At 48.8% G+C, this 16,137-nt stretch overlaps 3 protein-coding genes across 3 annotated transcripts; 1 reads left to right on the top strand and 2 right to left on the bottom strand.

Moving 5' to 3' along the window:
• Positions 1 to 4,834: 4,834 nt before the first annotated feature.
• Positions 4,835 to 5,835, bottom strand: LAJ45_05909 (uncharacterized protein; the record flags this gene model as incomplete). Its single annotated transcript, XM_046115478.1, has 5 exons — positions 4,835 to 5,226; positions 5,334 to 5,385; positions 5,462 to 5,472; positions 5,630 to 5,667; positions 5,726 to 5,835. The coding sequence occupies 5 exons, from the start codon at positions 5,833 to 5,835 to the stop codon at positions 4,835 to 4,837; spliced, it is 603 nt and encodes a 200-aa protein (XP_045971527.1).
• Positions 5,836 to 7,708: 1,873 nt separating this feature from the next.
• On the bottom strand, positions 7,709 to 13,003 carry LAJ45_05910 (uncharacterized protein; the record flags this gene model as incomplete). Its single annotated transcript, XM_046115479.1, has 7 exons — positions 7,709 to 10,266; positions 10,338 to 11,333; positions 11,381 to 11,872; positions 11,923 to 11,960; positions 12,037 to 12,312; positions 12,388 to 12,656; positions 12,749 to 13,003. 7 exons carry the CDS (start codon positions 13,001 to 13,003, stop codon positions 7,709 to 7,711), a joined length of 4,884 nt encoding a protein of 1,627 aa, XP_045971528.1.
• A 1,733-nt stretch (positions 13,004 to 14,736) lies between these two features.
• Positions 14,737 to 15,716, top strand: LAJ45_05911 (uncharacterized protein; the record flags this gene model as incomplete). Its single annotated transcript, XM_046115480.1, has 2 exons — positions 14,737 to 15,047; positions 15,107 to 15,716. The coding sequence occupies 2 exons, from the start codon at positions 14,737 to 14,739 to the stop codon at positions 15,714 to 15,716; spliced, it is 921 nt and encodes a 306-aa protein (XP_045971529.1).
• Between the last annotated feature and the right edge of the window lie 421 nt (positions 15,717 to 16,137).

Here is a 16,137-nt window from a genome sequence, read left to right on the forward strand (position 1 = left end):
CTGATTGGGGTTGTTATTAGTGTCTGTATGTAGAGTGAATGATTGTTAGACTAAGATTTCAGACGGACTTGTTAGTGGCGGTGTATATTTAGACAGAATGGACTTAGATTTCTGACAAAAGATTCAATTTTGCAAGGTCATTAAGATGAGGATATTTGGCAATAAGATGAGCGTAAAATGGTGTAGTTAAAAGATGATCTGTCTGCATCGATCGACCCATTTCTTAATTGTAGCTGTCAAATAACCATGTTTTGTAGGCCAAAAAAAGGGGCGAAAACAGTTGGGGCATAAGACGTGGTCATCACGGTTTCACCAAAAGATGAGATTCTGCAGGCAAAAGATGAATTTGGACCTCTGGGCACCCGAATTTGTCTTGACGAATCTCGTTTTTTGCTAATGAAGCACTAGTGTAGAGTCCTTGCTTATTGTAGACTTCCCAAACATAGTTTCTCCCAATACCGCTGATTTTTCATGCCCAAAAGATCCAGAGAATTACTTGTAATTGGAGTGCTATGATGGGGCACGACTGTGACTTCGATAATATAGATAGATAGAAGAAACGAACCAATTATGAGGGGACTCTATCGATAAGAAAGATAGTGGTTTGTTTGTTTGATTGTTTTCAAGTCTAGGAACTTAATAACTTTAAGAGGTTTTCTCGCTAGTAAAGATCCGCTGATGATGAGAAGCCAACCTGGGGCAACACCGAGTCCTTTATAGAACTCCGGCATCCTTCTTCAGGTTTTTTATTCTGACGGGTAGTTTGCCTATCAATAGTCGGGGGCGCAGTGACTTTTTTCTATGAGGGGAGAGAGAAGTTGCTACCACACTTCGGCCGAACTTCTATACAATTCAAATCATGCAATCTCTGACAAAAGCTGGTTGAGATCCTAAAAACGAGTGGAAACAACTAACCAAACAGCAATTGCTTATTCAAATTATTTAGAATTGATCTTGGTACTTATAAAATGAAGTTTTGCTTTAATAGCTTGAGTCACACTCTTATTTCCTAAGAATTCACAGGGCTGAAGCAGGAGGATTCCGGCGGTTTGATGCTCCGCAGGTTATTTTTGGGCACCAAAGCATGTTTTTGTAATTCGAACTCCAATCCAGTCCTGTGAATAGCCAGGATCATTTCTGTCTTCATCAGCAAAATTGTAAATATTCATGAGTCTCCCAACAGTCTCCCGGGTCTCCTGAGCTTCTCCTGAGACATCAAAATGGATTTTGATTCTCTGGAGATACAGGAAATACTTTACAGAAATTGTTAAGCTTACTGATGTTGCTAAAGTATATTTTCCATGCATCGGTTGTGGAGCTATCGGTTGCGAAGCTATTGCACCTCCAAGGTTGAGTGCTAAGATGGGGTAACTTATGTTTCAGGTTGCCCTTCCTCTCTGGCATGCTTGTCCTTCTGCTCTAGTTTTGTCCAGTAGACTAGCTTCAAGTTGACTTGTAAAACTCTTTACTTGCTAAAATTCCTACCCTCAATACCAATAGAGGTAGAGGCTCACCTGCCCTCGTCTTCACCCATCAATGAAGAACAAGCTGCGGTTACCCTACTGTCATCGGCTTGACTGATAGAACAGGTACTCTTGTAACAGCCTTAGAGTTGCCCTGTTATATTACCAGGCACTAAGAGCTTCACTCTGATCAGTCTTCTACTTACCAGCGAGACCTAAACTCATCAAGCTTTATTCCCATGAATAGACCCTCTTCCTAGCGCTCAAAATTTAGTTAATCTGACAGCTGGTAACTAACCACCCTGGTGGTACTTGCATGTCACTGTGCAACTGACTTCTAACAATAACTCTCAGCATGTAACTGGGCCCTGTGTGTACTCATACACCAGACAGTTGAAATGGATCCGTTACACTCAATGTCCATCGCTACCCTCCAATGAATCTCTCAATGTCCATCGCTACCCTCCAATGAATCTCTCAATATCCATCGCTACCCTTATAGAATTCTCTTATTGCCTATCAGAGCGTTCACAGTACCTCTCGTTACCCTTTCAGCACCCTCTTTGCCCTCTTAAAGGCCTCCCAATATCCATCGTTGCCCTACCAAGAATATTCCAATGTCTATCGCTACCCTCGTAGGATTCTGCCAGTGCCCTCGTCCCCCTGTGTACAAGTTCAATTGAGCTCGATATCACCAATCACAGCACGAAATAAAAACCATGCGGAGTAATAATAGTAATATAATGCTATGTACATATGTCAGAACCCGCACCTGGACCAGCATCTGTACCCCTAGTAACACCTGCAGTGGTGGTCGAATCGGTGCTCAAAACGGTGTGTGACAGGCGCTTGAAACAGTGCTCGAAAAGGTGCTCGAGGAGGTGCTTGTGGAGGTGTTTCTATGCATCAATCTGCTGCTACCTGTCAATTTGATGTCTCAGAAGCATGATTTGCTGTTATACAGCAGTCGTTTTACTTCTAGCAGTCGATTTTGGCATGAATTGGGCGTGAATTCGGGGTCGAATTAGGAGTCTATATAGACGTCTGCACAGGTGTCAGAATATAGTGGTAGGTAGGAGGTCGAGGCCGATCCTCATATGGTGACGTATTACGTACTAGTCCTGAATGAATCTAACACATATGTAATTTTGTTAACGTATCACATTTCTGTCAATATATCACATTTTCTAACTGGCCGAAGGCCGGCAACAACTTGTATATATCTGCACTAATTACTGGTTTCCATCTGGAATTTTTATCCCCTGTTACATCCCCTGGGTCCTCCTTCGTTTTTGTTGCACACAGATTGGTATCTTTTACTAGTACTTCTATCGTACTTGGGGGAAAAAATAGGTCAAAAATGTCACGAGACTGAAGCTTGATGTTCTGTAGCTCTTTAGGAAGCATATTGTATACATTATGCAGTAGTACCGGAAGCTCTAATGGATGAAAGAGTGGGGGTGGTGGCAAGGATCCCAAGTCAGCTTTGTGTGGCGTCGATGCTATTGAGGGAGGTTTTCTGCCACTACTCCGCTGCTTTTTCTTCCCTCTTAACGGGGAACAGGCAGCGGATACATCTGTATTCAAGCTATTGATTGCCAGTCTTGCATCTTCGATGCGTTGCTTCTTGGTAGTTGTAGACCTCTATGAAGGTGGCAGGTTTTGCGGGCGTGTGATATTTCGTGATGGAAGGTTTTCTTTTGAACCAACAGCCTCTGTGGGTGGGGGTGATGATGAAAGTTGGATCTGATAGTTGACTGCCTGGCTACGTAGCCTCAAACCTCCATCATTCATGGTTGTTGAAATATCAAGATTTTGACACGGTGCGTTTGGGTATCATGATCATGTCAAATCAAGGCAACAGTGGCCCATAAATACTTTTCTATCCACCATTAAAAGTTTTCTCCTTTTCTGAAAGGGAGAGAAGAAAAACTTCAAATCATTTTTTCTCGAGGTGCATTAATCAGGTGGCAAAGTGTAATACCCGGAAACTGGAAGCTTGGTGAAATAGTGACCCCGCCGAGGGTCGCCGACAGCTTAGGGGATAACCTCTGCTATCGTCCATTAACGTCCCCTCTATCTTACCCATCCGCTACGCATACCAACCCACGCTACTACTTTCTAGAACCTACGAGTGTTAATATCAATGCTAAAGGTACTGCCCACCGACACTCTTTGCAGAAAAACACACCACCAGCTACATAACCTCTGCCATCCTCTACTAATCCCCTTACAGTCCACGCCTCCCCTACCCCATCAACGAGACCCCAAATCCCCCCTCCCCAACCTCTACCGCCGCACCCGGTCATCAACTCAAAACAACATCCCCCACCCCAACCCAGGACCGACCAGCCCGTACGCCTGTTCTAAAGTCCCTCCGCTTTACTACTCGGAACCCCTAGCTCACTTCCCGGAGCACACAGTTAAAATATCGCACGGCGCGTTACAATTCACCTCCGCACCCCGCCAGTCCTAATCGGTACCCGCACTTTACCCGCCAAGCCACCCATCGAGTGATACCCTATGATCCCCATGATCCCCATGATCCCGCGCTTACAGCAACCCGCACCCCCACTGATCTACAACGTCCGTTCGCACATCGCTCTACCACGTATCCCACCGCCGTATGCACTCCGTGCGTTAGGTGCAGTAGTCCCCCGCGTCGCGTCACCTCTGCGACTGCGTGTGGTGGGATCATGCATTATCACTCGGATTCATGGGATGTCACTCGCGCCGATACTAACTCTGGGTTTGGGGTGTGGAATTGGGTTTTTTGTATGCTGCAGTGGAGGGGTCATGGCTACGTGGTGGACGTTACATGTATACCTGGTGTGGGATGGAAAAGATCAAATTGCTTGGTTCTGTTGGGTTTGGTGCTCCTGGTGCGCCGTGGTACGGGTGGGGTGTGGGCCGCGTGATGGGGATGGGTATCGGTAGGGGTTTGTATCTGGGCTCATAACGTGGGATAGACACGAATACCCTTAAGATGGCGAGGGATATCGGTGTATGCGGGTGGATTGACAGACGTTGAATATATGTTTGCAAAGGAGCTCTGCTCACGAGTATTGGTATGAAAAATAGCGCCTTAACATGATAATCATTCCCTCGTAAAGCGTTAACACACCTGTAGCAGTTATTAACCTTTGGGTTTTGCGATTGTTATCCAGACTACCAAGACTTCTCTGATACCCGGTTCTTGGTCTGGTTGGGTTTACAGTCACAATATGCTAGGGAACAAGAAGATACGAGCGGGTCAACATGAAACCGGGGGATGGAAGTGCCGGGTCTGCACCTACACATCCGCCTTTCCGTATATTTTCCTGCCTACATATATTGGTGTTCTGTATAACGAGGTCTATCCACCTCCACCGTTACATATTTCCTTTCAACACGGATTGTGTTCCATTCAGCCATGCAATCTCTTCAACACTGCGCCAGCCGGCATCAGTGGCCATTCGTAGACGCTTCGCAGGCAGCAGCGATGTATCATCGACAGTAGCCGTGGCTATCGAGACCCGCGCAATAGATAACCGGGACTCACCGAAACCCCAATGACAAGTGGTCGCGGCGCGCCCAGGCGGGACTGAGTGATTGAATGCTTCAGTCATTGCATATAACCCGGAGGCTATGACTCCGGCGAGGATGAATGGCAGTGGAATATCCGGACTCCGGCGGATGAACCAAGAATTGCCCGGGAGCATCAGCGCTCCACCTTGTACCCGCTCGTAGGGATCCGCCTGGCGTGGGATATGCGGGCAGCCCTCTGTTCATTCTGGATTTGGAGCGCAGACGGGAAGGAATGCAGTTGTCCTGGCTGCGACAGCATCGGGCGGGATGGCAGGAGACTGGCAGGTCATATGGATCATAAACTCTCGCCAGCGGGCATCACATGTGGATAGTGACATGTGGAGGCCGAGGCGAGCTAAATGTGATCAGAGACAATCAGTACTTGGCTCTTGTTTTAGACTAGAGCGGGGAGGGGGAGAGGGGATCGGTACGTTACAAAGACCTAAAGATATAATATTGCCGGTGTGTGTTGCAGGATACGGTGACGTGGTTGGGACGCAGAGAAACAGGAGTACAAAGGATTTTATTTGAATCCTACCTGATTCACGGATAATACAGGCTCAGGTTCTGATAGCAGAAACGGGGCTCGAGTTGTCTACAATGATAGGTGGATGATGATGACTGGGAAGAGACGAGGCTGTAGAGTACAAGATCAGCTAGTCACGACACGGTTACCAGTTGTGACTTGAACTGACCCGAAGCACCGCCTTAGTTTCGTAACCACCGGAGTATGGAAAGAGGTTGAAGTGGTCGAGAGTCGATGGCGAACCTGCAGCTCTCCCCCCATGGCTGTGCTAGGCATCATGGTTTTTAGTTGTAGTTGCAGTTGCAGTTGCAGTTGTAGTTGTTGATGTTGATGTTGCGGAGAAGGAGAGAGGCGCGGTGCTGGTGGTTATAACTCGAGTATGGGCTTGGCATGCAATCCCGTGTCCTCACCGGTGGGAAATAACTCCTGTGTTAAGCAGTCGCTCTTGTTGCAGAGAGAACGCAAGAGAGGGCGGACGCATAAAGGACCTCCTACGGCCATGGGATTTGAGCAGCCACGTCTTCAGTATCTACCACAAGTTACTCTGGTTCTCGATTGTATTCCTTCTTATGGTAGAACTCTAGCTCCTCATGACTGCTGTATCGGACTTGATTCCGTGCATGATAAGAAATACATAGTACTTCTGCAGCTCGCTGGTATACCACTGATGGCTGCCTGGCCTTACCACAACTTGCGAACTCTCCGCAAGAGAGTTCGGGCTGTATTCAAGGTTTAAAGTCAACCCCCCAACATTGCCAAAGCATGGAGTGTTGGAGAATTGGTTATATCTCCTATAGCATGTATATACCCCTCTACGTTCTCTGGAATTGAAATGCAGATACATGTAGTCCAGCAGGCCACAATCCGCTTGGCTGGAAAGCTACATGTCCTGTTGGTACGAGCTGTGCGAATGGCAGGGTGGTGGGTGTTGATATAGAGGCCATTTATTATGAGCAGCGCAGTTTTCTAACTGTCCTTCTTCCCGGCCCGACAACCGCAGAATATGTTTCCTGTGGGACGTGGCCCAATCTGGCCACTTGCTGCGATGGGTTTATTCTGCACTCGAAGAAATAGAAACTTGGAAGAGCTAGAAGCTCACCGGTCTAAGGGCATCGCACTGAAATTCACTAGAGAGCCTAGCCCAGGATCCCTGCGGTGATCACCGCGCCCTGCATATATCCCTAGCAGGGGTGTTGTGTGTACATGTGAGCTTAAGCTTTGGAGGCAGGCGTTTCGAGCAGCGCCTCCACTTAGATGTAACCTCTCCAGTCGACAAAGACAGAACACATACCTCCCCTAGCGCTCTCTCCTCAATAGAACATGCGTCAACCAACCCCGACATTAGTACACCTCCACGTATTGATATCGCAGAGACAGATATCCATGTGCATGTGGCCTTCCAAGAATCACCCACACACACGTCTTCCTTGAGCTTCCTGTTCATGGAGCCAGTACCTACCTTACGCATCTCCGCAGCATGCAGCAGTTCATTCCTTCCTGGTCTTTCTACCTAAGAATCGGCTCTGGTGCCTATCATAGCACCCCATGGTCATACTGGGTGCGCTCCTAGCTGCAATGATGCATAGTAAAGCCAGTTCCGTTGGTGTTTCTCTGCGGCTAGAAGCGCATGTGTACACACGCGACCGAAAAACCTGGCCAAGATTAAGGTCTCAATGTCTTTTTGAACAATAGTAAGGCGATAGATGTTCCAGGAAGTCACAATATGATGATTGGCGTGGAGTGATACTGAGAACTGACTGATCATGTTCGAAACAGACCCCCGTTTCTCATACCAAAGGTAACCTTACTGGGTCCGTTGGTTATCTCTTTGAGAGCTTGATAGATTTGGATCATACGAAAGAAAAAAGGCGAAAGGAGGAAAAAGCAAAGGAGGCTCCCTACTAGTATTTCTCTGACGTTTTTGAACTGGGCCATTATTGCATACACCCAAAATCATGAGCTTGGCGTATTTTTGTATGGCATGCAATATCAGTCAGAGAAATACGAGTACAAAGCGGAACGAAAAAAAAAGCAAACAGGCATACTCTAGAGGCGCAACATGCAATGCGATGGCGTTGTAAAAGACATAAAGGAACAAGCTGGGCTGGGAGATAGAACTCGCAGAGTCACCAAAGCTCGGGACGAATAGCACTCAGGCGCCTGTATGAATATAACACGCCCACTTGATGGGCTCTTTCCAGGATTTGACTCGGAGCTTATTGGCTGCAAGATGAAACGAAAGGCTGACATGTCCGTGATCAGCTCCGCCGCCGCTGCCCTTGAACAGCTGTTTGTAAAACTCTTCCGCAACTTCACGACACGCAATGTCGTTTGAAACCCACTGTGTAGCCAAGACATGGCTAAAGCCCGCTAGCTGAAAAGCACTCGCAATGTGTATTGACTCGTCCGCAAGAAGGCGAGAAGAGTTCCCGGCGGTCGGGCATGCAGAGAGATAGGCTATCTGAGCGTTCTCAATATTCGCAGCCGAGAGCCTTTCGACTGTTAGGGTATCAAGCATTCCTGTGCCACCGTTCAGGAGTAGGCAACTTTGGGAGGGGCTTGTACTGTCGGAAACGGCGTGACAGGCAAAGTGAACTGCTTGGAACCCAGAGAGCTTCCTCATAATGGATTCTGCACTGGGATGGTTAAATTGGACTACACTGGTCTTTCCGGCCGCAGCCCTCATAATTGCGCTCGCCTCCTCAAGTGTGGATTTCAGCGGACCAGGGGTTCTGGGTGGCCGGGTAGTATCCCGACTACGCTGGGGTGGGGTGGTTGGCATAGTAACCACGAGGAGCGATGAGTCGGGTCTGCTCAACAGTTGCAGTTTTCTCCGGCGGGCATAGGATAGTGCCTTGATGGTTGGGATATAGGAAGATATAATGTGGCTGTAGGTGTTTTCAGTGGAGCGGCGGGAGTGTCTACCAGCAGCGTGAAACGGAGCCCTAGCTAGAACTCCGGTGCCAATCCACCAAACCCGCGGTAATTTGTCGCCCGAGATTCTCAGGAGCTGCAGCTCGTTCAGTACAGGCACTACTGCAGAATCCCATAACCACGATAGAAGTTGTTCCATTTGGGAATTGTTTTCTTCGTAGTTGGATCGTTTGCTGCGCACGAGTGTCGATATCTTACTCATCCACGGTTCGGCATCTTCATAAATCAATTTCGGTAGCCTAAGAGACTTGATTGAGGTAGCGGTCACGATAATTGCGTCGCTCCTGCACTTTGTGCAAAGAAAAGTGATAATCGGCCCTTCACTAGCCATAGCCATCAATTCGTCGGACCGGGGCGGGAGCTGGAAGCCTTCAAAACCAGGCAGGTCTCTAATATCTGCGACGAGTTCCTCCATACTCCTCACTGAATTCTCTCGGTCCCGATGGTCTTGTAGGTGAGTAGATCTCCGGTCCCTCAGCTGGTCAAGCATCTCCGCCATTGGTGGTTCAGTTGAAAGTGGTTGGTCGATTTCTTTGCATAGCCTCTTGAATTTTGTAAAAAGATCCGGATGTGCTTCTTTGAGCTTTGATATAGCGGTTTCGCTTCTATAATCCATCACCATGCCCATAATCACCCCTCGACCAAATTCCAAGATTCTAAGGCAACACGCCGCGTCCTCCCCCGCTTTGAGTAGAAACGGTATAGTATTCACTACAAGGTCCCTAAACTTTGCCAAGTGATGTTCCTGATCCTTTCTGCGCAAGGACCGTTTGCTGACGTTTGGAAGAAGCATAATAGCACTTTGAAGAACTGGACTCAGCTCCTGCCACATGTGCTTCTCTGTAAGAATCTCGCACAGCAGGGACGCTGCCCGGATACGTTCCTCCACCGGGGATAGGCGGCAGTGCCAGGCTTCGTAAAACGTACTCAGTGCGTAGTAGAGGTCGTGGTTGGACTGAGTGGCCGAGTAACGCTTATGTATCGCGGTACCAAGCATCAAGAGATTGGCTGCTCTGCGTGGGTTGTTTCGGGGTGTTTGTGCCACTACCTCTTCGGAATATTTTATGCAATCTTCAAGGTCCTGCATGTTTTGGGACTCGTTATATGATTCCGAAAGCAAGACGCTCATGAACACACTTATTCCGCTACGTCGCAACGGCCTGTTTTTATCAACCGCGTCTACCGGCACTGTCTTACATGCTTGAATTGCGTCAAGCAGTTTTTTCTGATTATTGGACTTCTTGTACTCCCGACGGATAGCTAATAGAAGTGACAGACACTCGGGAAGGTGATCTACTACTTGGGGTTCAAGCTGGGAAGCCATTTGAATCATTTCCACAGCTGTGTCAAGGTCCTCTTTATTTCCCCGCTGATCGTACCTCGAGATCAGGAGTGAGTCCAAAAAGGCTGAAAACACAGCTTGACCCCGGTGGCTAGCTGCCATGCTACTCTGTGCCTGCCCGTAGAGTTCAATGGAACGGTCCAAGTCGTCAAGACCTCCAAGGAGCTCGAATCTCGTCTTGTAATGCGAGGAAGGACGCATCAATAGCTCGACCGACGGATTACTATTATCCAATGATATAGCTTTTTCAAGATATCTGACTGATGTTTCAAGGTCTACAAATTCGCCGTATCGGTTATATCGGTCTGTATACAAACCCCCAAGGTCGCGCAGTCGGTCACTGAGCTGGTATCTAGGGTCGTTGAATCCCTCTGCTGAAGCTATCTCTACGCTCATTTTACCTGCTGTAATGGCCTCCTCAAGGATCCTCACCTCTGCCGAGAGCATGTAGTACTCCCAATGGTTCTTGGCATGTTTGCCAAGGCTATTACCCTTTCTGAAGCACCAGGTTCTGGAAGAACTAAGATCTTCTTGGCGTAGTGGGTGCTCCGCTCATAGTCGTTGAAATCCTGTAGGTCGGCAAACCGCGCACTTGACATTTCAAATAGGCCGAACCAGCGCGTAAGACGGATAGGACCACCATCAGTCGGGGCTAGACTAGCCTCTCCCAACATGTTGATTGCCCTGTCACGACATCCTTCGCGTTTGAATTTGAGGTGCATGATCTCAAGACAATTGCTCAAAAGGATAATATGTCTTAACCGGAATCGATGGTCTGGAGAGGTTATTGAGCTTTCCGGAGCTTCAATGGCCCTCTCGAGGTCTTTGATATCTTCGGATTGACGATATTTTAAGATGCGTAAATTGACCAAGGTATCTCGTCGTTGCGGAAGATCCTCATGGTCAATGTCGGTTCTATCAACTAATCCTTTTGCATAAACTAGTGCCTGTTCAAGGTCTTCCACTGTCCTTGATTTGAAATACTTCTCGCGAGTCGAGATGGCAAGCGTTTGGAGCCAGACCTCTCGATCAGAATCCTCTTCCCACATCTCCGTGACTATCTCCTTATTCCGGTGAATCATCTCCGACAAGTCATCATCTACACCAAGTAGCTCATATCGAACCTGCATCAGCCCCACAAGCACTTGTGTTGCCCTCAGTCTATATGAGTTTGATGGAGCAGTTGTGGCCACTGCCTCTTTACCCAGGTCGATTGCCTGATTGAGGTACTCCGGTTGCTTGAGTCTCCGGTACTTGATGAAAAGAACCACGCTAGCTTTCAAGAGCCATTCTGGTCGATGCTCATTATATTCCGGAGGTAGGTTTCTGGCCAGGTGGAGAGCTCTGGCCAGCTCTTTGTCGAGATTAGCGACGGGTTCCGGGTCTTGGGCATCACTGTTTTCGAAAATATAGGAAGGAATGAGTTCGTTCACGGTCAGTGCACTACAAAGGGGGCTGGAATCATGTTGCGCAGCGGCGTCAAGCATTTGTTGGGTATAGGCTTCAGATGATCTTGGAATATCTCTACTTGGTGATGCATCAGCTGACCATCCTTCATCGTATTCTCCGTTATTTCGTTGCCGCCAGACTGCTGAGGTGCTGCAACAGCATCCCAACCAGAGGTTCCGGTTTCTTTCGCTAGGGCTTCTTCTCCGGCACCCTCGCCCAGCAATGTCCTTGATTCTGTCATAATCTCCAGGAATTTTACGGTCACCCTACGACAAGGATGGTCACACCTCATACTGTTTCCTGCTTCCAGGACAATCTGAATAGCTTTATCCAGGTCACCTTTGGCACCGGAAACTTTATACTTCCCGAATATTTTTATCCCAAGAATAGACATCAACGATTCCCTCTCAATGTCATGTTGCGGCATCTCCTTGAGTAGATTTCGAGTATTTTCAATGTCGCTTTCAATGTTCTCAATAGTGCGCTTACGATCAGGTGTTCTCCCCAAGATGGCGATGAGGGCGGCGTGGACGAGTGTACGAAGGTTCGGGCTGGGAGCTGAGAGGATCAAGCCTTCCAACAACGAGAGGCCTTTTCGACGGCCACAGGGTCATCATCACCTGTAGCTTTTAAGGTCTCACACATCTTTTCCGCCACCTGGAGTTCTCGTTGCCATAACCTTCTCGTTGCAATTGGGTGGTTAGCCAGCTCTATGTGTCTTGTCTCCGCCATGCATGGGCAGCTATTTATATTACCACGTGTATGAAGAGCGTATGTAAGTTTTGATACTCTGCAGCTTGCTGACCCGAAGGCTTTGAGATAGCAGGGGTAAGGTATTACGTATCCGCTCGTCTTGAGAGATCAATCTAGTAACTGAATCCAAGGCACTCTCCGGGCTTATGGTTTCTAACGAAACCATTCTTGATAGACGGATAATTTCCTTTTTGAAATCAGAACCGCAATCTGAATTATCCTGTCCGCTGCTCTCTGCCCCATCTTCTGGGATGGTTCCCGCAATCTGCTGTTCAACCCTTGGCAGTTATCCAAGGGTGTTAGCCATGATGCAATAACCTTTGATCAGAATGGAGAATGAGCTTATAACTAACCCCTCCATTATGTCGTCCAAGTCCGCCTCTAGGTCTGCCCTAGCCTTATGTGCTAATTGCAAACGTTGTATGTCTCCTATAATTCTCGGATCGACGATTTCCAGCCCTTCAACCACGCCTAGAGCGCCATCCAGGTACACCTGATCTCCCGTCGTATCAAACATCAGAGCCAGCTGCTTAAACAGATCCACAACATTATCCGCGCTCTCCTCCGGACACGCATTCTTCGCATACATCGGCGATCGATTGCTTGTTTCCGGCTTGCCTCTCTGCAGCAGCATAGCCGCAATACCGCCACTACAATTTCCCCTATTCAACAATCCCGAATCCCACATTACCACACTCCAGAACAGGGCCTTACACTTTCCCTCCCCTCCTTCTCCGCCCCCGCCAACTCCCCACGCATCTTGGCCAATAGTGGCTTAACCGACTTCTCGGACGCCACAAGGGGCTCGGCCATCTTGATGGCGATGTTGAGATGCATGGTGTTGCCGCCGGAGAGGAACATGCGGTGGAGGCTCTCGATGGTTTTGATTTCATTGAGGGCTAGGATGCTTTGTGCGGTGTTCTGGGTGGTGGTGGTGGTGGTGGGATCGGCCATTTGGGGGTTGTCCATTGCCGGAAGTGCACTGGGAGGAGGAGTGTTCCGAGGAGGTGCGTATGTGGTAGTGGTGAGGCTTGGGAGGTTTGGAGTTGTGGAAGTGATATCTCTCTCACCCTTGGCTGCAACAAATACCTCGACCGAGGAGTTTGCGGTTTACGCTCACCCAGCACCACCTTGGGGGGCGGGGACGCCATATATAAGCGCTACATATTCCCTGTGTTTATCAAGCGTACTATACATGAAACTAGGCCAAATCCACAGTTACACAATGGGGGTGGGGGCGCATGCCTCAATTATTTGCGCCTACTGCGGGTTTTAATAGTGGGGATGTCTGGATCTGGCGAGGAGCATTGACTCACATTACTCGTTTACCACGAAAAGAATCAGAAATGCAAGTGACGGAAACAGGGATAGTTTGTATGAGAGACCACCGCCACTCCATACAAATAATCCTTGCCTTGAGCAACTGCATTTTCTAACTCTTTTCATGGTAAACAAGTAGATTTGCGGAGGTGATGATTGGTGGGACCTGGGGTGGAAGACAATGAGTTCGCCCGGAAACTACGCACATGATTATCTATGACACTAGTCTATTATGCAGCGCGAAGGACACATGACTGAAGGAGCGCAGATCAATATGAGCTCGTGTGGTGAGGCAGCTAGTCACGCAATGGTATGACCTTATGGCGACATTGATGTACATACCGCTATAATTTGAAAAATTGGCTGTGCATATGAGATCAAAATTGCTATTAGCGGACCTGATCTACACCCTTCGGCGGTCGTTGGTGGGGTAGTCCCTGGCCGGAGATAGCCAATTTTCGAGTTTTTGCTGTATATGATTTTGCTACTGGCCATTGAAATTTGGGGTTTATGTTGGCTTCAGTCAGAATATCTCCAAGTAGGTTGGATCTCGAGATGCATAGATTTCTCGGCAATCTGAACTTGATGCCAATTGCAAAACGCACAATATGTGGCCTTGTCTGGCTGACCAGGGTGGAGAACACCAATGCCACTAAAGGCACAACAACCTACCCAATTCAGGCGTTATCTACAACATTATGTACGGGCTCGAAAGCTGGAAACACACCACTCTCTTTCAATGCAAAAGTAGAACTTAAGATACTTAGTACCGTACAACAAAATTCAGGACTCCTCCGACACACATCACTCACCTCGAAGCTAAAAGTACCTTGTGGACCGCAAACTTGGTACAATTCTAGATAATTGTAAGGCCGCACACTTCGACAACACATCATATTTCTGCATACTCCAGTTCCCGTTACCTTTCCCGAAACAATCCAACCTGCTGTAGTGGTTTGTGTCAAGTGTGCGCAGCAAACATATACGCACTGCGCATGTATGGATTCACATGCAGGCTGGATTGACCTGCATATGACATGTCGATTTCTATTTCAGCACCACACACACCCCTGGAATGTTTCCTATGAGGGTGTTTCTGATTCGACAGTGTGAGATGCACCAACCAGGAAATAGTCCAAGGATCTACAGCGGTATATAACTGAACACAAAACAGGTTGAGTTAAGTATCCCTCTGCTAAAATACTAATCCCCAGCACGATTTTCAATCTAGATATAGAGGTACAGGCACTCAAGCATCTACCTGAGAGATATCAAATTCTCTACACCTTCGAATTTCATCGTCACCTCCAGAAGGATCAGCCTATAATCAAACACCCACAGTCAATCCTCACCACCTCCTACAGCACCCCCCCCCCCACACAATGACAGCCACCGCACACATTCTCCACCACCTCCTCCCCCTCGACTCCGTCCACCTCGGCCGCCTCGTCCTCAACGCCAAACGCCCGCACCAAGAATTCCACGACCCGCTCCTGCCCCGCCCCCACCCCACCGACATCCTCACCACCACGCTCTCCCCTTACTCCGAAACCCGCAAGTTCACCACCGCCTCCAACCTTCGCTCCTACTTCGGCAAGACCCTCTCCTTCGCGTACACACGCCACGACGACACCACCGCCACCCTCAGCGGCTCAAAGGTCACCACCTACGAGCTCAAGAACTCCGACACGTGGTTCCGCGCCGCCTGCGCCGAGGAGAAGACGCGGGAGTTTTTCGACACATCGTTTTTAGGCCGGACTGCGCGTATCTCATCGTCGGCTTCCGCGTGCTGCACGACGGCGAGGTGGACAAATCTGCGACGTCGAAACAGACAGGTGGTTCGCAGGGTGAAGCGCCGACGGATCCTATAGTCTCGGCGTTTGTGGCGCCCGGGGTGAGCGGCTCGAGAAGCTCCGGGGACACACAGCAGCTATCGTATAAGACGCAGGGGGAGCAGGTCTTCGCCGTGCTGTACCGCAAGGTGAAGCTGCGGTTTCTGTCTGCGCCCAGCGTCGATAACATGGCGCTCGAGGCAGACTACCGGTGGAAGTCGTGTTGGGATTGGCGAGACTTTGAGTACAAGCTCGGGGACGTCAGGGAAGGGGTGGCGGAGGAGGAAGAGGAAGTGGACATAACGGAGGTGACGCTTGTGGATGAGGATTTGGAGCTGTCGGAGGGGGAGGATGAGGAGGATGAGGAGGACTGGGATGGGGAGCCGGGAGAGGGGACGGACGGCGAAGGGGGTGATGACCTTGAGGTAGCGGTTGAGAAGCTGTCTTCGACCGTGAATATGGGGAAAAGATCGAGAGAGGCTTCGTCGACGGGTGAGATGCCGAGTAAGAGGACTGCGGGTGATAGATGATGGATTTCGTCAGCTTAGAGATATGTTTGAGTTGTTTATGCTGGTTTACTCCGTGACTTAGGGTAATATGTTAGTGTTTTTCATCTACGATTCAGTTCTTTTGCATCTTCTGGAAGCTGGGATATCATATATACATTATCGTTAGAACCTTTCTAAAGGGAGACACTGTGGATAAACCTGAGACTAGACCTATTGCAAATAACTGACTCTTATGATCAAAGCCTTTATTGCTAACCTTGATAATCATCTAACCTCTCAACATGCCAACAGCCAAACCCTCACTATCTCACGGGCCCTGGTATAGTTCCTGACTGCCATATTCCATAGCCCCGCCCGTCTCTTCCGCACACCGTCGTGCTGCTTCCGCCTCGGCAGCGCCGCAAATATCAGGGGGTCCATTGGTTTCTCCAGTGCGATTCCT

The sequence above is a fragment of the Morchella importuna genome (assembly GCF_003444635.1).
Source record: "Morchella importuna strain M04M26 chromosome Unknown Morimp01GS016, whole genome shotgun sequence".
NCBI classification, from domain to species: domain Eukaryota; kingdom Fungi; phylum Ascomycota; class Pezizomycetes; order Pezizales; family Morchellaceae; genus Morchella; species Morchella importuna.